This window comes from Bacillus rossius, chromosome 1 (assembly GCF_032445375.1).
Source record: "Bacillus rossius redtenbacheri isolate Brsri chromosome 1, Brsri_v3, whole genome shotgun sequence".
Classification (NCBI taxonomy): Eukaryota; Metazoa; Arthropoda; class Insecta; order Phasmatodea; family Bacillidae; genus Bacillus; species Bacillus rossius.
Window position 1 is genome coordinate 5,023,257 of NC_086330.1, and position 23,999 is coordinate 5,047,255.

The 23,999-nt window shown below is 36.4% G+C and overlaps 1 protein-coding gene across 2 annotated transcripts in view; it reads right to left on the reverse strand.

The window, feature by feature from the left end:
- LOC134531425 (sorting nexin-27) overlaps positions 1-22,892 on the reverse strand; it is an 86,258-nt gene extending 63,366 nt beyond the window's left edge. Inside the window, exon 1 of one of the 2 annotated variants that reach the window (XM_063367130.1) lies at positions 22,580-22,892. In XM_063367130.1, the coding sequence (XP_063223200.1) occupies positions 22,580-22,833 (254 nt within the window). In that variant the 5' untranslated portion in view covers positions 22,834-22,892. The remainder of the gene's footprint in view (positions 1-22,579) is intronic. The other variant, XM_063367136.1, reaches the window with a different exon arrangement.
- Positions 22,893-23,999: the final 1,107 nt, after the last annotated feature.

Consider the following 23,999-nt stretch of genomic DNA (forward strand, 5'->3'; position numbering starts at 1 on the left):
CCTCACTAAACTTCTGCAGTGCAAAGCTCCATATTTATATTAAATGTTTTCGCTTTAATATTCTGCGCATATTTGCGCGATTGATGGTTTTTAATTTTTTTCAGAGGTACTGCGCATGTCACGTGGCGATCTCTTTAACATTTGGTTGCGTAGTGAGAAAACAAAAAGGCACGAAAAAAGTATGTAAATACGTAGTGAGTTTCTTTGTCTTGGAAGAAGTGCCAGAAAACATTCAAACTATCTTAAAAAATAGAGTGAGGTTGTTTTTAATAAAACTGAATAAACTTTGGGCGCAAAGCAGAATGCATTATGATAGATTTGTACAGCGAAACACACAATGGCTTCGGGGGAATTTAAACTAGGAAATGAACTGTTGGCAATGTTTTAGTCTGCTGCTACACAACCCTGCAATACACCTGGGCCAAGCACATCGCCTGCTACTGATGCTGGACGCCCTAAGAAGCGTTTCAAAGATGGTAGCAGAAAGAGTAAAAGGAGGAAAGTTCAACATTTGCTGCAGTCTCAGACTCCTGAAGTGATTTCGTTTGCCACTGAAGTAAGTTTACGAGCTGCTGGGAAAAGAGATGCAGCAGATATTGTTAAAGAATTATCTACAGCATCGCCACAAAGAGCGACAAAAATAAAGAAAGCAAGAATGTCCGATAATGAACCTATATTGTACACAAATGAAGAGGCATTGACTTTTTTTCTTGACGCACAACTAACAACCTACCAATACAAACTTCTGCAGTCTCAAACCAAAGAAAGAAACTGCAGTATATATCCACCATATTACATGTTACAGGAAGCCAAACAAATGTGTTACCCACTTAAAGAAGCTATTTTGATCACTGATCTGAGCGTCGAAATAAATCTACAAGCCCTTCTTAACCACACCATTGAACACATTTTACTAGTGCAAAATGAAGTAGTAAACCAGATGCTGTCTGAATGTGATATCAATGACATGTCGTTAATATGCAAGTGGGGTTGTGATGGCAGTTCAGGCCACAGTATATTTAAACAGAGGTTTGAGAAAAAAAACAAGCGAGGTTCCCTATGACGAATATCTTTTCGTTATGTATATCATTTGTTCCTCTGCAGCTCCACACAAATGAAGATCATAAACGAATTATTTGGCAGAATCCAAGACCTTCCTCTACTAGATATTGTCGAGCGATAAAATGTCTCTTTAAAAAGTAAACAGAAGCATTAATCCAAGATTAAAGTAAGATCATCAAGAAACAAATAAATGAACTGTCACCAACCAAAATGACTATTTGTGGCAATGAAAGAGATGTTCGTCAAACAATGTTGACTATGGTTGATGGAAAAATTTGTAACGCTTTGTCCAATAATCGGTCATCACAAAAGTGTTTATGTGGAGCATCTCCTAAACAAATGAACAAAAACGAAATATCACATAAAACAAATGTAGATGCATCAACATATGCATTTGGTTTGTCTACACTCCATTCCTGGATTCGGTGCTTCGAATGCTTGCTGCATATATCTTACAGGTTGGATATAAAAAAGTGGCAGGTCGGAGGATCAAGTGATAGATCAAAGTATGAAGCGAGAAAAAATGAAATATAGAAAAAAATTAGAGATGAGTTGGGTCTAGTGGTTGACACGCCAATACCCGGTATTGGAAACACAAATAATGGAAATACTGCCAGGAGATTCTTCAAAAATGCACGTGAAGTCGCATCTTTAACTGGAATTAATGAAGCCCTTATTAATCACTTCCATGTTATCCTGGAATCCATATCAAGTGGTTACAGTATTAATGTTGAGGCGTTTGAAAAATATACTGGACAGACCCGAAAAATTTACTTGGATTTGTATTCGTGGTTCTATATGCCTGTCACCGTTCACAAACTCTTGGTACATGGTCCTGCCATCATCGAATCATGTTTATCGCCCATTGGACAGCTGTCTGAAGAAGCCCAAGAAGCGCGGAATAAAGACTGCAGGCGATTCAGGGTTGGGTATACAAGAAAAACATTGAGATCAGCAACAAACAAGGATCTGCTTAATCGCCTGCTGATTTCTTCAGATCCAGTTATCTCTGCTCTGAGAAAACGTCCACCAAGGAGAACAGGAAGAATATCTTCTGAAGTATTGCGCTTGTTGGCAAATCCACTTCCGCACATCACGACAGTTAGTGCAAGATCGCGAAGTGCAAGTGATACTGATGATATTGAAGAGGACATCTGAATAGTGTGTTGAAACTAGTCAGTTATTTGATAGCTTACTTGAATCAAAAACTATTTTTGGGTAGCCTACATATTGCAAGGAAATGACATTAATTGTGTGTAAAACATCTGTATAATTTAATTAAACTTTGTATGTAATAAGTGTTTACACATGTGATGTTTTACGCCCTGCCTTTGCTCCAATTCGCTTCACTGTTACCAAAATATTTCCCCTAGCATCTGTAACAAATGTTTGTGTTAATTTGCTTTATATTTTTAAAGTACTTAAAATTGTGTGTAGTCATATTGATGACAATAGCTTTATTTGAGTACTATTTTAAGTTTATCATGCTTTAAAATTTGTTGCGTTGTGTTGTATTCATTAGTGGATGATGAGAAACATTTCTTGAAGTATTCATATATTAATTTTCAAACTGCATGAAAAAAATACACCTGCTCTATAATTAAGATCAGTGTCACTTAAAACCATAACTGTTGTTCGGTGACATTTGCATATTTAAATATTTTATGTAAAAACCTTGTTAACTTCAAAGGATGGCAGAAAAACGCTTCTATAGTTATAAATTTAATTTTATAAAAACTTAAAAACTTTCTACTTATATAAAAACATTAACTAAAGAATTTTCACTAACAGGTAAAGTCTGGTTCGAAAAAAAAATTATACTTTGTTTTGCAAAGTAAATGATTTTCAGTAATGTAATCCTGTGCGGTCTTCTATAAATATTATAAATTTTGCTGCCAAAATTGTCAGAAATCATTTAGTTAACTAAATAATCATTAAAACAGCAAATAAAAGCAAAAGGAAACATCATCGGCTTGAGTTTCGAATTTTGTCCCTCCAGAATTCTCATATTGCACACTGTGCGCTGGCCTGAAATTTAAATATTAGGAAGCATTTCGTACGACAGTAAAATAAATGACAAAAGTGGCCAAGAAATATACTTTTTTAGGATGTAAAATGTGAATTATATTCAATTAATAACTATCAAACATACAAACACACATACGTATTCACAGTTGAATGAACTGCAGAATTTCAATTTACATAATTATTCGACTTGAACAAAAAATAATTTTCATATATTACAACATCGTACAAAATGTTTTGCAAATAGTCCGAGATACTCTGCTATATGTCTTTATAACAAACTTTCACCACATTTTAAATCAGAAAATCAACTTTCTGCATTTAAAAAAAACTGAAAGATTTGATATTGAAATTCAGTTTTCATTCTATTAATGATTTAATGGAAGCCAAACTATGCTAAAAATGTATTATTGTTATGATATGACTAACATTATTTGTTTTTTACTATTATTTTTGTTTATGTGTATATGATTGTACATAAATGTGTATTCATAATGTTTAATATTCTTGACGAGTCCTATACTACATGTACAATATAATTGTATATTTTTGTAGTCGTCTTGGACAATAAAACTACTATACTATACAGCACGTACAATACGTAGATTAAATTTATCTAATCTGTCGGCCCCAATGGGCCCGTCGAAATGATGAGGAGGGGGGAGAGAGATTGGAGTCGATGGGGGAAACGGAAGAGCCGCCACCTCCCCACCCGCCGAAAGTCCTAACGGCTGGCGGAAACGTCCGCCCAGTTTCCCAATTGAGAAGGATCCTAGCAGGACCCCCGCCGGGAGTCGAACCAGAATCGTCATTAGCCAGACGAACAGGTCGTTTACATTAATTTTTTTTTTCAATAAAATTTTATTGTAACAACGATGTTTAATTGAAATTAGCAATTTTTAAAACTTCATTGGTGTCACGCGAATTTATGCCAATATACTGTGTGATTGCAACTTTGTAACATCAATAATGTTCGCAGGCTTTCACGGCCATTGTCTGAAGTAGCTTGGTTTCTGGTTTGTAGCCGCGTCCTTGACGAATAATTCACCGACGTTTCGGTCGAAATTGCAGTCGGCATCATCAGGGAGCAGTTACCTACTGTTAATGATGCTAAAGGTGGATATAATGTTCATCCGGTGTCAACTATACCTACTGCTTATAATTAATAAAGTTAAAGATGGTGGTAATAATCAAAATCTTATGTTGTTTATTCAAGGGAATGCTATATCAGATGCTCCGACTATAATTATTAATAACCAATTACCAAATTACCAATGGTAACTGCTCCCTGATGAGGGCGACTGTAATATCGACCGAAACATGGGTGAATTATTCGCCAAGGACACGGCTACAACCCAGAAGCCAAGCTACTTCAGACAATGGCCGTGAAAGTCTGCGAACATTATACACAAGCATCTTGCACATTTCACTCCCAGTTCGGACAGAGCCCGGCCTGGTCACGTGCACAGAACAAGGAGGGAGATATATTGAGGCGCGACTCTTACAGTGGAAACTGAAACCATGTTTCACGCTACTTGTGTCGCTATCTGTTGGGCGGGCCCATAACTACCAGCAAATAACAAATTGGAATAGAGGTTCTCATACAAAGTTTTTTTAGTTAATACGTTTTTTTGGTTATATTAAGTTATCTCCTTGGCGGCGCAAAACTAATTTAATCGATGCGTTTTGTAATAAACCGTCATCAGTAGCGGATCCAGAGAAGGGGGGGGGGGGGGGGCTAAGGGGCTCAAGCCCCCTCCAAAAGCATCTGGGTCCACTATTGTTTTAGTGTTTGCCTTGATAAAGCCTAGCCTCAGCTGGGTCAAGCCCCTCCCAAACCAAAAACCTGGATCCGCCACTGACCGTCATGTAATAAATAAAGGAGTAGGAGGTGGAAAAACTCATTGTATTACACACCACAAAATCAGTGGCTACCTAAATAGAGTGAATTTCCACTGGTTTGTTTGCCTGATAATAGCTTATACATTACTTCTCCTAATAAATTAATGTAGTTACGTCAGCAATGTATTATGAAAACTTCCATCTAGCGGACGGGCCCATGACTACTTCAAAAAACTAGGTCTCAGTCTCGGTAATTAGAGTTTCTCCCCCGTGGTCACGTGGCGAGATGTAACTCAGCTGCGTGCTAGGACACGGCGCACGCAGGCTTCACGCGGAGGGAAGATGGAGGAGGGTTGTCCGTCAAAACGGCGCGCGGACCCCGGCCCGCGGAAGGTCAGAGTTCGCGCGCCGAAAGCTGGGAACAAGCGCACGCACCGGGGGGGGGCCCAGGTCGATAGTAGGCACCCCCCCCCCCGCCCCTGGCTAGTTCACTTGCCGCCTTCCTGCCCCACTGCCCCCACTGGACACATAGCCCAGGAAACAAAGGTTTCAACCTGTGAAAAATTTGTCCAAAGCTGAATTTTTGCACAGTGGTAGAGTCGACTATGCTTAATAACATACCGAAAGTTTACCGCTGTAGACCTTGTGCGTATCACTAAAAATTTGCAGTTAAGTCCTAGATGACAGCGACTTGCAGCAGTTCATTAAAATGCTTCCCATTTTCGCACTTTTTACCGTATACTCTCTTTAGCTATATGAAAATAATCTTAAAGCACTACTACTCACATTTATAATGAATAAAGTTCTAAAAGTTAATATTAAAGGTAAGAAACAAATGTTAAATTAATGAAATAAGTTTTTTTTACATCAGTCAAGGCAATAAAAAGACAATTCACTTAAAAATAAAGGGTCTTACGCAAATATTTCTTTAACAAAAGTTGTTGCATAGTTCTTAAGCTTTACAGGGACATATCTCTCAAAAGTCTAGCTTAATTTATAGGATAACTAGAGACTCCCGAGCTTATCAATGTCGTCTACGCACTGCGACAGAGCCACAGCCGCAAGCGCTGTGGCCACTCTCACTCCCACGAAATCGAAGATTTTTAATCTTTGTAAAATTTGCTTCTAACTGAAATTTAAAACAGTGGTAACATTCAAGTTTTCTAGCAACATTTGAAATGTTTACCTCCGCAAACCTTGCGCGGAACACCGAAAACGAGAAGTTAAGTCCTAAATAATACTTTATTGACCACTCAACAATATGGCACTATAACGTAATTACTATAGTATACTTTCAGAATAGCAAACCAAAACTTACTCAAAACATTATTCTCAATGATTAAATTTAAAAATCTTTCACTACGGTTTACTAAATATGATATTTATTCAACAATATTAGAAGAGTGGTGTTCTGAAAAAAAGAGCACAAATAAAAATACGTATTACAAAACACGTAGAGCCCGATGTGAAAACATTAAATAAAAGTAGTTGCAAAGTTCTTAAACTTTAAATTAGTTTATTTGTTGAGAGCTTGGTACAATGTGTCTGACCGCTAAAGCGATCCGAGCCGCGTAGTGTATACTACTGCGAGGTTGTCGAAGTAGGCTCGGGTCGGGACGAATTTCGCCGTAAAGAAACAAAGGTTTTTAATACAGGGAAAATTATCACAAAGAAAAAACTTTGTACAATTGCAGAATTAACGTTTCTTAGTAACATATCAAAAGTTTACCGATGCAAACCTTGTGCGTCACACCAAAAACGAGCAGTTAAGCCCAAAATGTCAATATTTTGCAACGATCCACAATAATGGATATTGCAAATGCAGTTTATGGAGTAGACTAACAGTATGGAACCCAAAATAATCTCGAAACATTTCCCTATCTGAGGATAGTGATAAAAAGTACAAAGTTTAAACATATTTCAATAAAATAGACAATTTAAATCATTAAAGTTAACGAATTCACTTTCATTCAATTATTAGGAAAAATAAATACATTTTACATAAACTTAAAGAGCCCAAAATGGAAATCGCTTTCAATAAACGTTGTTGCATATTTCTTCTTCTTTAAATTGGTATATTTTTTAAGTGTCTCATACAATTAGTCTGACCGCTGAAGCGATCCGAGCCGCGTAGTGTATACTACTGCGATGTTGTCGAAATAGGCTCGGGTCGGGACGAATTTCGCTGTAAAGAAACAAAGGTTTTTAATACATGGAAAATTATCCCAAAGAAGAAACTTTGTACAGTTGTAGAGTGAACGTTTCTTAGTAACATATCAGAAGTTTACCGATGCAAACCTTGTGCGTCACACCAAAAACGAGCCGTTAAGCCCAAAATGTCAATGTTTTGCAACGATCCACAATAATGGATATTGCAAATGCCGTTTATGGAGTAGACTAACAGTATGCAACCCAAAATAATCTAGAAACATTGACCTATCTGAGGATAGTGATAACAAGTACAAAGTTTAAACATATTTCAATAAAATAGACAATTTAAATCATTAAAGTTAACGAATTCACTTTCATTCAAATTTTAGGAAATATAAATACATTTTACATAATCTTAAAGAGCCCAAAATGGAAATCTCTTGAAGTAAACGTTGTTGCATATTTATTCTTCTTTAAATTGGTATATTTTTTAAATGTCTCATACAATTAGTCTGACCGCTGAAGCGATCCGAGCCGCGTAGTGTATACTACTGCGATGTTGTCGAAGTAGGCTCGGGTCGGGACGAATTTCGCTGTAAAGAAACAAAGGTTTTTAATACATGGAAAACTATCCCAAAGAAGAAACTTTGTACAGTTGTATAGTGAACGTTTCTTAGTAACATATCTAAAGTTTACCGATGCCAACCTTGTGCGTCACGCCAAAAACGAGCAGTTAAGCCCAAAATGTCAATTTTTTGCAACGATCCACAATAATGGATATTGCAAATGCAGTTTATGGAGTAGACTGACAGTATGGAACCCAAAATAATCTCGAAACATTTCCCTATCTGAGGATAGTGATAAAAAGTACAAAGTTTAAACATCTTTCTATAAAATAGACAATTTAAATCATTAAAGTTAACGAATTCACTTTCATTCAATTTTAGGAAATATAAATACATTTTACATAATCTTAAAGAGCCCAAAATATAATTCGCTTTCAATAAACGTTGTTGCATATTTATTCTTCTTTAAATTGGTATATTTTTTAAGTGTCTCATACAATTAGTCTGACCGCTGAAGCGATCCGAGCCGCGTAGTGTATACTACTGCGATGTTGTCGAAGTAGGCTCGGGTCGGGACGAATTTCGCTGTAAAGAAACAAAGACTTTCAATACATGGAAAATTATTCCAAAGAAGAAACTTTGTACAGTTGTAGAGTGAACGTTTCTTAGTAACATATCAAAAGTTTACCGATGCAAACCTTGTGCGTCACGCCAAAAACGAGCAGTTAAGCCCAAAATGTCAATTTTTTGCAACGATCCACAATAATGGATATTGCAAATGCAGTTTATGGAGTAGACTGACAGTATGGAACCCAAAATAATCTCGAATCATTGCCCTATCTGAGGATAGTAATAAAAAGTACACAGTTTTAACATCTTTATATAAAATAGACAATTTAAATCATTAAAGTTGAGAAATTCATTTTCATTCAATTTTACGGAAAAGTTAATACATCTTACAAAAATATAAAGAGCCCTACGTGAAAATCGCTTTCAATAAACGTTGTTGCATATTTATTCTTCTTTAAATGGGTATATTTGTTAAGGGTCTCATACAATTTGTTTGACCCCTGAAGCTATCCGAGCCGTGTAGTGTGTACTACTGTGAGGTTGCCGAATTCGGCTTGGGGTCGGGACGAATTTCGCTGTTAAGAAACATGGAAAATTATCCCAAAGCAGAAACTTTGTACAGTTGTAGAATAAAAGTTTCTTAGTAACATGTCAAAAGTTTACCGATGATCCCCTGTGATCACACCAATAACGAGCAGTTAAGTCCTAAATGATAATTTCCCAAACGATCCACAAAATTGTGTTTCGTAAATAATTTAATAACTCTATAAATACTTTTTTTAAGTAGGCTCCCAGTATACAGCATACTTGGTTTGTCCTCAAACGCCATATTACTACGGTAATAGGAATATGAAATCACTACAGACAAGATTTTGTTCCGTTTACTATGGTGAAACCAGAGCTAACCGAGAAATGACCGAACGTCCCGGAAAGTTGTGATATTTGACGATATTGCGCGAGTAGCACACCTGTACGTGACTACAGAGAATGGATAGTTTCCTTAACCGTTAGGATTTCTGGTACGAACACCCTCTCACAGGTAGGGTCATAAAATACGGTCAAACTCTTGCAAAAACATCCACCACCGCTCTTTGCCACTAGCAATCCAACGACGTCAGCTAGGCGCAGCACTCAAATACATTAACTTATTTTAAAAAAAACTGAATATGTAATGCTACCTATACGTTTTACAACACAACTCGTGTTTTATTTATTTTCTGAAAAAAAAAAACTATTATTATAGGAATTATGTTGTAAAAGTGGAAAAAAACTCAGAGTACATTTACGATGTATCGTTTTATTCAATTTTTATGTAGTAAACTGATTTTAAAGAAGTAAATATTTTTTTTTTCATTTTGTCGAATACAGGCTACATTAAAATTTGCTTTGTTCTGATCTAAATAAATAGATGTATCAGAAATAAAAAAAAATAATTGTTCCTAAAAAAATAATTTTTAATAATAACATTTTTGAAACATAATAAATCCATGCAGATATAAAACCAGAGGTCCTCTAGAGTTTTTCATTTACAAGTTCCAAGCAGAAATCGTTTATTGTTAATTTTATTGTATCAAAAAACATTCATATAAGAAAAAAAATGCATATCTCATTACATGTAACATACACCCTCTCATATTAATGAGCTATGTTTTAAGTAATCCCTAAATAAGACCCAGTTGAATGAGTGTCGCAGTACGCAGTGTGTCGCAATGCCGCGCTGGAACTGCGCGGCAGTGGCCGTGAGAGATCAGTACGGCCGCAGTACACTGCAACGCTCGGGACGCTTTAATGAGCCAACTAATTACGTTAGACTCTTTATAAATATACTGTCTTAAAGATAAAGGTATAACCAAAAACATTTATTTGGACATTTTTCGCATTGGACTCTTCAAATTGGTGTAAATAGTATTTTTATCTGAGTGGCAAAAATAAAAAATAATATGTCATGAATTAATCGCTTAATATCACATCTTTAATATTAACAATTTATGCTTTTTACAACATTAATGGCTGTATTAGAGTCTCAAGATTATTTTGGTAGTTTTATGGACAGTCTAAATTAAATACTGTACAAATAGGTAGCATTTTAATGGACTGATGTAAGTCGCTGTCATCTAGGACTTAAATGCAAATTTTCGGTGATACGCACAAGGTCTACAGCGGTAAACTTTCGGTATGTTATTAAGCATAGTCAAATCTACAACTGTGCAAAAATTCAGCTTTGGACAAATTTTTCACAGGTTTGTGCCTTTTTAAGTCTTGGTTTCCTGGACTAACACGCGCCGTCCAGTCGGCGACACACGACACAGATCACTGCGGTACCGGGGCAGGCGTCCGCCTTCAGCAGGGATGCCAATTTTACTTTTTTTTTTGGACGTGATAACGTCTTATAAATCGATGAACGCCGGCTGCACGCACCTAAAAGCATGACTCATTGTCACGTTCCGCCTGAGCCGAGCGTGCAAGAACCGGCCAACCACCGTGCGAGAAAATCTTCTATAATATCAAACAGGTTTAAGGCGGGCTTTTTTTTTTAACTAATTGTTCGTGATTATATTTAAACAAATTATTTAAATTAAATTTGCAAAAACTGTAAATAATATTTGAAAATTAAAAAGTATGCAATTTTTTATCAATGTTTTTCTTACGACGTTATCGCGTAAAATTATCGTCCGTAAACCGACATTACAGACAACAGACAACCCCTCTTTTTTTTTTAACTTCTTTCAGCGCGTTATGAAATATGAGATTGCATTTTTACCTTGCGCGCAGCATTCAACAAAAAATGACTGGATGGAAAAAAATGCTACATATATAAATAAAAAGTATATACGTGCTTTTAAATCTTATAATTTACTGATTTATATGGAGTACTGGACTATATAATTAAAAAAGATATATATTTTTTAATATTACTGTATATAAGTGAGTTTAAGTTCCCGTACGTACAATTTATTAGCAATAAATTAATTACTTAGTAAATAATTTAAATTAATAAATTAAAATTATCATTCAGCATATTTATTGACTTTCTTTATAAAATAAAGTGTATCCTGATTATTTTTGTGAATTAAATAATTTTACACACATGTTTATATTAATACTGAATCTAATTAAAAAAAATTAATTTGATTGAAAATATAGTTTGCAAAACTGCATTTATAATATCACTCTAGTTCTGTTATTTTATTAATTATTTGCAAGCAAAATTAAAGTTAGTATTTTCATTACACCACGTAAGTATAACTTCTAACAAGCACCAATATATATATATTTTTTTTAATTGAGGGCCAATTACAAAATTTAAAAAAAAAATTGGTTGTCTGTAAAACGGACGATACTTTAACGTGACGTCATAACAAAACATTGATGAAATGATTGCATACTTTTATGAATAAAATTGAATATTTTTTATTGAATTATCACTATTTTGAATGGATACAAAGGAGTGAAATGAAATCTACAATTTAATTGATAAATTTACTTTTATTTGCACTCATTAATTTAAATATGTTTGTTACTTTAACGAAGAGATTATTTTAACTACCTATAACTTTTATACATGTTTGCTATTTAACTTCAAGATCGTTGAGAATGTTTTACACTTTTTCGCAATTACACATTTAACGACGAAGTTTGTTCGTCGTGAAATTAAACGTAGAATTTAATAAAAATGCCTTTGCAGTTAACAAAATAAGTATTATTAAGTTTAAGAAAGAATTTCGGCTTTAATCTCCAACCCAGACGCTCGTGGTGCGCTGGGGCCGAGATTAAAATTCGTCGAGAATATTTTACGTTTTTATTTCTTCCAGTGCTCAAAATGATATGCAATTGTGGCCCCGGGCACGAAATTGTATTTATAATTCATTAATAATAACGCCCCTCGCGATAAACAAATGAAAATATGTATTAACGATTGCCTGGTTGCCGCGGAAGCGAATGGATAGTGCGATTCGTTCGGTTCGCGTTCGTCACCGTAGATGGCAGAACCGTAGGGGAATAATATAATTTCGTTTTTATAATACGATTTTATAACAAATACGCATCCCAAATACACAAAAATTATTTATAATGTGTTACAATATTTTTTAAAACATTGTGAAAAAGATCCCGGGTGTAATTTGAATTATTATGTGTAACTGTAAAACACCATTGTTCGTACAAAAACGTATTTGAAAATTCAACATTACTTTTAAATTACCGTACTGTTTGTGCTGAAAATCGGTGGACGATCGTTAAATTACATAATAATAATAATTCAAACGACGAAAAGATGATTGAAAAGTCAAATCGATGGTTGTTCCAATCGAGTGGAAGAGAGATGCGGCGCAAGCGTACAATGAGCGTAAAGGGGCACATCGTAGTGGGAAAATGTGCGTTACGGGACACTTTTTCATGCCTGCAGCCGGCGTTCATAGATTTATTAGACGTTGTCACGTCAAAAATACATTTTATATTTTAGTGTCAACTAAATAATCTCCCCCTCCATAAACGCCCTTATTTTATTTTATTCAGACTTGTGATGAAACGCCAGTACAAGCAATTATCGAGCATTACCTCTCAATAAGATGGCAGCTGTCATCTGTAGAACATCTGTGGCTGGCTCAGCCTATCACAGCTGTTGTGGACAAGCGACAGCTGTGAGTTGTAGTCCACAACCTCCAGGAATGAAATAAACTTTCAGTTGAGATTGATTGAATAAAAAAAGGATACTGGGAGCATGGAGATAGGAAATGTTGGGGAAATAGCATGCCGTGACGTAGCTGAAGTCACATTTTAATCCCACCATCGCCATACTGTTCCGCCCAAAACATTGCGGAAATGGTGTTTCATAACGGTTGATGATGGTTAGTAAGCATGTCATGTGGGGGATGCTGTAGCCGTGCCTGTCGCATACTACACAGCTCTGAAGATACGGGGATGGCATAGACTCTGACAGCACTCTGAATGTTGTGGGACTGGACGAAGGTGAAACTGCAGTGCAAAGTGAAACAGGCGGTCCACGGTCAGCTTTAACGATCAGAGAAAAAATTTGCGGATTGTTTTGTAGTACACGATCTGTGCCGAAGTAGAATCGAATGAGTTATCGAAATTTCTTTTACAAACACAATTTGAGTTCCATCGTTGTGTCCTAGATCTTGTATTGCTGAAACTGCACCAGTTTCAGGTATGCTGAAAGCTAACTTTAGTAACAATTAGACCTACATGGTGTAATGGAGTAACCAGTCAACATGTGTGACAAAATGCGATGGCACGAATTCTTGTTTTGGGTTTAAACAAAATTGTAATAAGCAATTTTTTTTTATTTGTACAAAAAGGTTTGGATTTTTCTTCATGAATGTAATATTTTTAAACGTTTTAATTTAAAATAGACGTAAAGAAATTTACATATACCTGTTTTGTTCTTTCTTAAAGCATCCATGTCAGCAAAATCTTCCCATCGTAATATGTTATTGATGTAGGTAAGGAGTATAGAAGTAGAAGGAGATTTCACTCCCAGGTTGAACCTCTTTCCTTATTTTTTTCTCGGATAACCGTCACTATGTAATGTAATAATACCAACCACCAGCGTGAAATAAACCATGCAAAAATGTATTTTAAATACGTATTTTATTAATGCATAATGTTAGATTATGGTTTTAAAATAGTTGTCGAACGGTTTTTTATTTATTAAATGTATGTACAAAAATTGAATTCAATGTTATTGTTTAAGAAGGTAATTTTGTTTGTCCCAATACCGCAGGATCTAGGGCTCCATATTGTATAGGATCTATGGTGTTTTTTTTATTTCAGATTAATGGAAATATTTGTTAATTCCCCCCCCCCCCCCCCCACAATTTTTTAATATTAGAATCGTTCGGAGAATAACTTAGGTTATCATCTATCCATCAAATTAATAACTTATTCTGAAGTCCAACAAATACAAATAACCTAACAACCCCATGTTTACTTGCAAATTGTCAAATATTTACTTTCAACTGAAAATTTTCACATTTTTTCTAGGCTTAATATTTTCACAGTGCGGCACCCAACATCTCTTTCTAAAAGTTTTCTTCTTAACTTTTTCCATCTCAAATTTTTAAATAACTCAAAGTAATACCAAATTGCATTCGTTTCAAATTCAAACTATAACAGTTTTAAATTTTTAAACGAACAGTGACACCAACACCTACATTCAAAATATCAAAGAAATAATGTATTTAGCTTGAATGATTTTAAACAAGTAAACTAAAGTAAATTTCGAAATTAAAATCAGATTCCTTCATAAAAGTCAGATTATTCAACATAAAATTATATAGTTTAAAATAGCTTTCTCACGTTGGCACAAGTTTTTTCCACAGTTATCAATAAGCCATCGTAGGACCTATCTAGTGACTATTATCCCCTGTATGTAGGCATCATAATCAGTGGCATAGCCAGGATTTGTGTATGGGGGGTGTTAAGAAGCCTGCCCCCCCCCCCCCCCGTATTAAAGCGGCGGGCCCGGGGGTCCTCCCCCGGGAAAATTTGGATTTCAAGGTGTAAAATAGTGGTATTTTAGCTGTTTTCGGTACTTAAATTTAAATATTGTAATGGTAAATTTGTATTAATTTTTAATATGAAATTTGTTTGAGTGATGAATAAGAAATTTAATTAAATATTTGGGGCTAAAGGGGGGGGGGGGGGTTGAACCCCTAAAAAACCCCCCTGGCTACGCCCCTGATCATAATTATATTGAATTCCAATTCGCTGGGTTTGATTCTACTTCAATGATAACACGGCGTGAACCAAAGTAGCCGCAGTACAACAACCCGCGCTTGTCGAGTCTGAGCAGTAGTACCTCGATGCGCCGCCAGGAGTGGCCCGAGTAGAGAGCTCGGCGCCACCGTCGCCCGTGTGGAAGGCGCTTGTGTCACCTAAAGCTGGTCCACACGCAACGTTTTGTACGCAGTTTTGACTGCGCAGGCAAAACTGTGCAAACAAAAGGTTGTAGTTTAGCCGTGTCCACACAACACAGTTTGCAGCCAAGTTTTATCCTAGCAGTTGCGAGAATTCCTTACTTTGGCCAATTCTTTCCGGTATACCGACCTCAAAGAATTAATGTGAATGTGTTTTTTTTTTTTGTGATTTTATCTATGTTAGCCGCGATGTCAACCTCTTTGTATTTTTGCACAAGTGCTTCATACGCTTGACTTTTTTTTTGTCCCTATCGCTATATTCTTTTGATTTGACCCGCCACAAACACGCAAAGGACTTGTACAGACCAATGAACTCTGTTAGAAATTCACGTGAACACTGTCGCAGATCGGTCATTGTTTAACAGATTACACTGTTCCGGCACCAATACCGAGGGAGAACTGAGCCCCGTGTACGGAGAAGACGGAGGAAGTGTCCACACGCTACGACAAGTCTGTGCAGGTCGACTAAACTGCGCGGACATAAATGCTCTTGGCCATTTTTCCTTCTCCGTGTTCCGTCTCCGCGCAGTTCAAAAACCTGCGCAGTTTACCTGTCTACACACTACGTCTTGTATACAACGATGTGACCTGCGCAGGTAAATCGTTAATGAAAACGTTGCGTGTGGACCGGCCTTAACACGTCAAGGGCCCTAAGACTGCCTCGATTTTTTTTCTTCCTAACCTAATTAAAACTATGAGTGTGCGGGAGAGGTCTGGGTAGTGAGGACTAAGTGCGTCTCAGGCCTATACGCTCTGATCATGCAGGTTATCTCAGATTTTGTAGCGGCCTGCTCCCACTACGTGCGGGGCGAGCCAATGGGAGGCGGACCTCGAGGTCTGTGTGAACTCGCGAGCTCGTATCGTTGGAGCAACGCCCGCTCGTTCGCCTTCCCCCCCTCCCCCTCCCGCGCACAGCATGTCGTTCCCCTCCGAGCTACAGTACCTCCTTAAACCGGCGCCCACAACCGCAGTCATAGAGTAAGTAAAGGGAGAGGCGCCACTCCCATAGTAATGATCGCTCGCTTAAATTTGTAAACAAAACCCTTGCGATCAACGACCTAGAGATATATAGACTGCTAGTGGGAGGCCATCTTTTTGATTCCAATTGAATTTGACAGAATGGTGGGCAAACAGTGCTTTGTTAGCAGACGACGTACGTTGACAGCAGAAAAGTGGCAATGTACTAAGTTAATTATGTAATTGCATTGAATCTGAAATATTAACAGTAAAGACACAACTTAAACTCGTAATGAACGAATACGACTACAATAATAACAAACCCACACAAATCATTTAAAAGTGGTCATTATTCCATTGCAGTCGATTATTTTAAATTAATAGTACTTAGTGATGAGATAAATTCCATGTACTGTATCAAATTACATACACGAAATACATATATAATAGGTTCAATAACTGATCTACATATTGGTCACAAGCGTTGGGTCGAAGAAGGGTTAGCTATTTTCTAGCGCATTTAATGTCGTACCTACACATCGCATTACGACGAAACTGTATTTAAAATTATATTTCACTCGTTCCATCTTTAAGTATTACCCGCAAAAACTGTAAAATTGCGAAAAACCTACATTTTTAGGGAATTTACTAGCAACTTACATCTTTCTCCCATAAGAACCAATGCTTTTACAGCTATGTTTTGCCCACCATTCTGTCAAATCAGCTCTCTGTCTCTCTCGCTCGGATTGTAGTTCCCCAGTATGCCGTCGACAGCAGCAATTGGCGCTGAAAGCAGTGTGATAAGCAGTCTATATATCTCTAGGTCGTTGCTTGCGATCATATCATTTCTTTGCAATTTGACAACGAAAAAAATTAAAGCCAAATACAACCTGAGGAAGGTTTAGCGCGTGATAGTTGGCATCTTTGTTCACAAGCTTGGTGCAAATACGGCACATCAATTCTATTTACTTTACTTTGCTCGTGTTTTTGTTTATATAAACGGCGAAAGCAACCTCAACCTGTCCTCGATAATTATTGTGTAAACGTATCACGCCTCACTGTTATTGTTACGAGAATGTGTGATACGGTTTTACGTTCTTTACAAGACATATATTTTTAACTTGAGTTAAATTAAGGTGTCAAGCTATAAGTGGTGAACCATTTTTTTTGCAACAATTGCACTTAAGTACATTGACTCGTTAATTAATTTTACTAACAGTTCAAATATTGCATATGACGCAATAAATGTAGTATAGGACTACTTTCACTAAAATTAACTTAAATTAATTTAAAACTATTTATAATTAGAATAGAAGTAATTTATAGTACTGTAACAGCAACTTGCATTAACATAAATTAATAACAACTGTACATGTAATAAACTAAAGAGATCAAAACTTGTAATCTATTTTTCCCGAAGTTGGTGAAACATGGTATGATCCAATTTTTAAGGATTCAGTTCGTCCTATCTATTGTCACCCCCCTGGCTGCAATCTAGGCCGTATCCTGCTGAAAACAGAAAAAGAAATTGGGGGGAGGGGGGGAGATACGCTTCCGGAATTACACCTCTTTCACGGGGGTTGAAGGTCCATGATCCATAGCAAAGGAAGAAACACGTTCTATTATTTAGGACTTACGTCATTGCTGGTGAATACTATGTCATAAAGAAAACCTGAAGAACGAACAAAGAAAGATGACCGCAAATACACGGAAAACTAGCCAAAAAAAAAGAAGCCAATGTCAAATGCACAAGGAATTTCGCGGAACGAATTTGTCAGAAGAATATCACAGCACAGAGGAACACGGTGGGCTGACAACAACGATACAGTTGGAACAAGAACAGTAAATAAAGACAAACAATTTTGGACAAAACAACAACAGGGGAACCCTACAATGATGATAAGCGGATAATCTGGACAAAACAACGACACCGCGACGCAGAAGCAAACCCAGCGATGAAACTAAGCAGATATTCTGGCAACACAACAATGACAGCACAATGGAACATAATAGGCTTCCCAAGAAAAAAAAAACAGATGCGACATTTTGGGAACTTGAGTTCTATTCCCGTCATCAGACAGATCTTTGTCCATTCTTCAGATTTTTCTATGAGATATAGTTTCAACCATAGCATATGTCCAAAATAATAATTTTTTATATCAAAATGGAAAATATTAAGAGTTTTTAATAATAGTTTGTGAGGATGGCTTACAATCTTTCTCTAAAAACAGGGCCTTGCTCATTGTTTTATTTTTTTTTCAACTTCGCAATGGGAATATCAGGTGCCCATGCTCCCCCCCCCCCCCCCGGCTCTCAAGGATACACCAATGGCTGCAATCACCACCTCTCACCCTTGCCCAAGTTCCCACAAGTTTAAATACAATTGACCACCAAAACACAAGATGCAAGGCAGGACTGCATGATGTACAAACATGTACGATTACGTTTTTTCGAACCATCAGTAATTTAATTTTTGTAAATGTTAACTAATGGCATTTTTAACAATGTTTCATTACTGATAAATAAATTCGTATATATGATATATATTTGTACGTGATATATGTTTGGTATAAATGCATAATGATTTATATGAGAATGTAATTTATTATAACTGTACTTTTTTAAAATTCACTTTAATAAGTAAAAACTAAATGTATTTATATTATCATCATCTGTTGACTAGTTTTAAAAGTTTAATGATACTGAAATAAAAAGGGAACACATATAATTGGAAAACAAAAATACAATGCTTATATAAGCAGAGCAGTGAGCTGGCATACCTAAATAGTGTTCTCAAAATTCTGGATGGAACTATGGGAATTTTAAATAGTTTAGATCATTGTGAAATTAAGCCCGTAGTAGGTCCTTAAGGAAAGTTAGTAAATAACGAGTAACAGGAAGTTTTTAAAATATAAAATTGTAAAACTGTTTTTTTTAAGAGATTCAATTAAATGTTTTTAAATGTGGAATATAACCTAGCAATTATGCAGAAAAACCGTTTCAAAGGGATTGTGTAGTGGTCAGAAAAAGTTGTGATCAAGAAATACTCAATTATTTTTTTTGAAGTTATTCCGATCTTCATGTCATAGGCAAAGGAGATTTATGCAGCAGTTGAGAAATAAATCAATAAAAATAGATCTGCAGCATTCCAAAATATTTGCAATTTCCTTTATGCACCACAAAAACAAACATAATAAGAGCTCTGAAAAAATTGAAAATCTACATTTCTCTAAAATATTAAATTTACTAAAGAAGCAGCCATCAACACACTTTGATTTTTCTTGTGGTTGAAATGGCATGAAGGCCAGCAGTAGTGTGTATGAAGTGATTTGACTTAAAGTCAATCATTCATTACAATATTTCAAAACTCAAATTGGATTCAAATGAGCTAAAACAGTTAAGATAATAACCCCGCAAATTGAATTAAATAGAATTTTATGTCTCATTGAAATGACGTCTTCAGAGCTGATTATACTTACAGAGAAAATCACAAATAAATTTCATCCACAGAAAAAAAAACAACGTAAATTTAGACTTTCTTACCACATAACGGCTCTCTTAATATTTGGGAGTAGGTTCTATCAACTGATAGGAACAAAACCCTACTAATCTGCAGAAAAGAAGCTATTGCATAATGCATAACATATATCAACATACCTTGAATTATGTAAATCTATATCCGTAATGGAAATATGAATATTTTACAAAAAAAATAATATATATGTATATATATGGTTATATTTTTCCAGAATATTTTCCACTTGCATCAACACCACCGGCTTACTAAAATTACTGCTACATGTCCCAATAGAAAGAAAATTTTTGACTAGACCCCACCAGGAATGGAAGCCAAATTACTTTTGGTGTTTCCAGTGATTTGTTCTTTGAAATAATGCTTGCAATTGGGGGGAGATTGATTTACAACAATTTCATGGACACATGTGATGGCTGGTTTACACCGGATGTTACAGTCACAGTGTATCTGAGGATGACGACCCGAGCAGACATCTGTTCCCGAAACATTGCAACTGTATTGTTGTAGTAAGAGTACTGTGTTTATCTGTGCTGATGTCGTGGTGGTGTTCAGAATATCTATTTATTTTATTGCTGGTTTCGTCTGTGTTGTTGTTTCTTCCAGATTTTCTGTTCAGCATCATCATGAAGTGATCAATATCATTAATATCCAAAGCACACACACGACAGACATTTACAGAAGCTACGCACACCTTTTGCTGTTCTGTCCTTAAGTTTTTATTGATTATTCATTCAAAGTGAATAAAAAATTTCACATATTGATAATGAGTTTGCATCTAAAATACAATTTTTAAGGCATAGCTCTGATAAGCCTAAAAATTATTGTGGTCATCCTAGAAACGTAATTGGTTCAAAGAGTGCATTATTATTTTTTTAGTTTGATAAAATCTTATTTTCCTCGAACCTGTCTGCTTATTTTATTTTTTCACTTTAGAAGATTCTGATAGCATGATCCTGATGGTTTGATCCTTGGTACATAATGCTTGCTGTTTTAATTAGGTACGTTGTAAGACCCTGTACATAAAAAAAAATATTGTAATATAATAATGAATTATGATCGTAATTTAAATAAAAAGGATTTTTTTGTCAACCTAAAATCATTATTCTTTCTTATTTTGCAATTTTTTATGTGCAGGATTTTCCGATGTACTGAACTAAAACAGCAAGCATCATGTACCACAGGATCAAGCCAACAGGATCAAGCCATCAGAATCCAGGGATAAACTGGGATACCTACATTAAACACCAGCCATATCAAACACAGAATATATGATGGCTGTAATCAAAGAATTCCCTGGAATAACTGCAAAATTCAATGTGTCAGCTACTTCAGTGCACAGCATGTATTTCTCACAGAAAATGAACGACAATAATAATTCAATACAAATTTTTGCATTAGACGTGTTCATTACAATGGGAGTCAAAAAAGTACGTATGTACTTTAAATGTAACGTAACAAAACTAACATTTTGTAATATACAATTACTTATTCTAATAAAACAACAAACATGAAATATAAGCATTAAAACGTCCTTAAAATTGCAATCAAGTCATTATTTAAACGAATTTCATTATTACAACACCTACATAGACTAAATTCTCCAAAAAAATTTTTAAAAACCCACACGGGTAAACAATGAATGTTGTAAATTGTGTAAATATAAGATACCTATAAAATTGTAATTGTTTTACAAACTAGTAGGAATTACGAAACCATCCCTTTGTAGTAAATTTAGAGACGTGTGTAATATGTGAAAACCATATTTTCCAATTTTTCTTTCTTTCAGTTCTAGTGAGCCGCAAGTAGAAACATTATCTGTGTAGTATTCTATAAATATTTCATACTTACATGTCAACATGCATGCTGCTTTAGTTCATAAATTTAAGTTCTGGAAAGCCACTGAAATCACTGAAATACATAGCCATTACCATAATTGCATAGTCATGCTATTTTAGCTTGTACTCACAAGGTAATTCCAATATTTTGTGCTTGACTTGCCTTTACATCAACAACAGCTTAACTCCCAGCATTCACAGGGTTTGCTTGGCAGACAAAGAGAACAAAAACCAAGTGTGTGTATGTTAATAACTAATGCCCAGTCTTACCTTAATTTATGTTTTATTAAAACGGAATTAACTCATTTGCACTCCTTCAGGGGTGTAATATCGTAATTATATGTATGCTGATAATCCACCGTATGGGCTGCCTGTTTCAAATTTTATTCAAATCCATTCAATATTAAAAGAAAAGACAGAGTAAGTAACACACTTCCAAACATTAAAACTTTTAACATTTATATATCTATCTATCAGTAGGGAAGAGAACAACCCAACTAAATAATAGATGTGAAAACGGTAACTTTGGAGGTTAAGGGCTTTTCTGAAGAAAATAAAAATTCTGAAAGTGGTGGTTTCTTGGTTAACTATTCAGCAAAAGCACGTTTTGCATTACAACTCTTATTCCTCTAATTTAGAATTTTGTGACAAAATCTGTGCAGCAAATGCTGTATGCACACACATATATCTGCAGCATTTTATACACCTCAACATCCCAAATGCTGTAATTAGGTAAAAGGACTGCACAGAAAACACAGCAGCTTCGCTGACAAGGCAGTTGATGCCACTGACAATAGATATAAGTGAACAAACATAACCTACAAGTCAATGAGGGGCCCAATAAAAAATAAAACAAAATTAAAAAAATATATATACCACCAGATGTTTTAGACACACGCAGTTTCGCTGTCATTGTTACCGTCTCACACCAGGTGTATATGTGAATTCATAGTCAATTTCTACTGCAAATAACGGAAACAACAATCTTATACGTGACAAAATACAATGCACATTGCACCAAGAAGGTTTCCAAGACGTAACAATAATTATAAACGGTGGAAGGAGCATAGCGCATTAATGAATTGTTTCAAGACTCACACTTCCAAAATCCTGTCTCCTTTACGAATGCCAGCTTTCTCGGCGGCCCCGCCATCCAGGACGGCCGATACGTGCTGAAGCGGGGCGTACAGCTCGCCGTTAATGCTCCGCAGCTGTCCGCCCTCGCTGACCTGGCCCCGCACGTTGAAGCCGAAACCTGTCTCTGTCTTGTAGATAGTCACCACCCGCGGACCCGTCGACACCGTCTTTACTTGTTCATTCTGTGGGCTGCAGTCGGACTCACTGTCAGCCATGTTTACAATTGCCAACTAGCTCCGCCCATCGCCTGCTTGACGAACAACCGGCTGTCTGGCGTCGGGGACTCAGAACAACATCTTCAATAGAAACTATCCAGTTTGCTTTAAAACTTTTACCGAAGCATTAGTATTTGGTTTAATGAAAGGAGAAATAACAAAAAATATACATTATTTTTTAATATACCGATACTGTTTAGAATTATCAAAGAAGAAGAGAATAAAGTTTTAATATATGTTACGGAATGCACATTTGCCAGTCAAGCTGAGTACATTGACAGAAGATATAAGTCCAACATTACGATTGCATCAAAACAAGCTCATTTCAGGCCACTCCAAGAAAATACAATTCCGTCCTCACATCCTGTTATTGATAAGAAGTGAAAGAGGGCAGCTGGGTCAATTAGGAAAGAAAACACATGCCTCAATTAGGGTAAGGAGGTATGCAGATACCTAACAGAAATGTCCAAGAAATCTTTGGAGAAAGGAAATTTGTTAAAGCAATGTAAGGAAGTGGTAGTTGTTCCAATTTACAAGGAGAAAGGGATAAGGCAAATTAATGGCCAGTCAGCCTGACGACAATTGCAGGGAAAGCAATGGAGAAGCTGGTGGGCAGCAAAGTGATGGGGTAAACAGTTAACTTAAGATTGGTTCATGGTAGACTGCATTATTTCAGGGGGGCGGGGTTAGGTTAACGTCGTCCGACCGAATGCCACCCTAAAGCCCGACCTGCAACCGCCAGTATCCAACCCCGCTAACTGAACGCACCCCTAGCCATGGCCCACCCGATCCAGGCGAACACCTGCCGTCCGCCACGGTCTCGTGTTCGAGGTCAGACGCAGGTCCTAGCGGGGTGGCTAGCTTTCTTAGAGATTTCTGTTCCGGGAGGGCGCCAGGCTAGCTCGGTGTCTAACTGTGTGATGGTCGTGGGTTCGTTGCCCCAGCGTGGTCCGCTAGAACCGTCGGCGGTGATGGAATTTGTTTCCTGATTAGGTTGGGTTGTTTAGTTTAATTTACATACACTGTTCTGGTTGTTCTACGGGTCGCACGTCGCACACGGGAGGTGCGGGGTGGACTTTTTATTGTTCACGATTTAAACTGGTTCATTACATTGGGCGCGAGGTTTACTCGGCGGTACATGACTGCCAATGAGGCGTCGGAACACG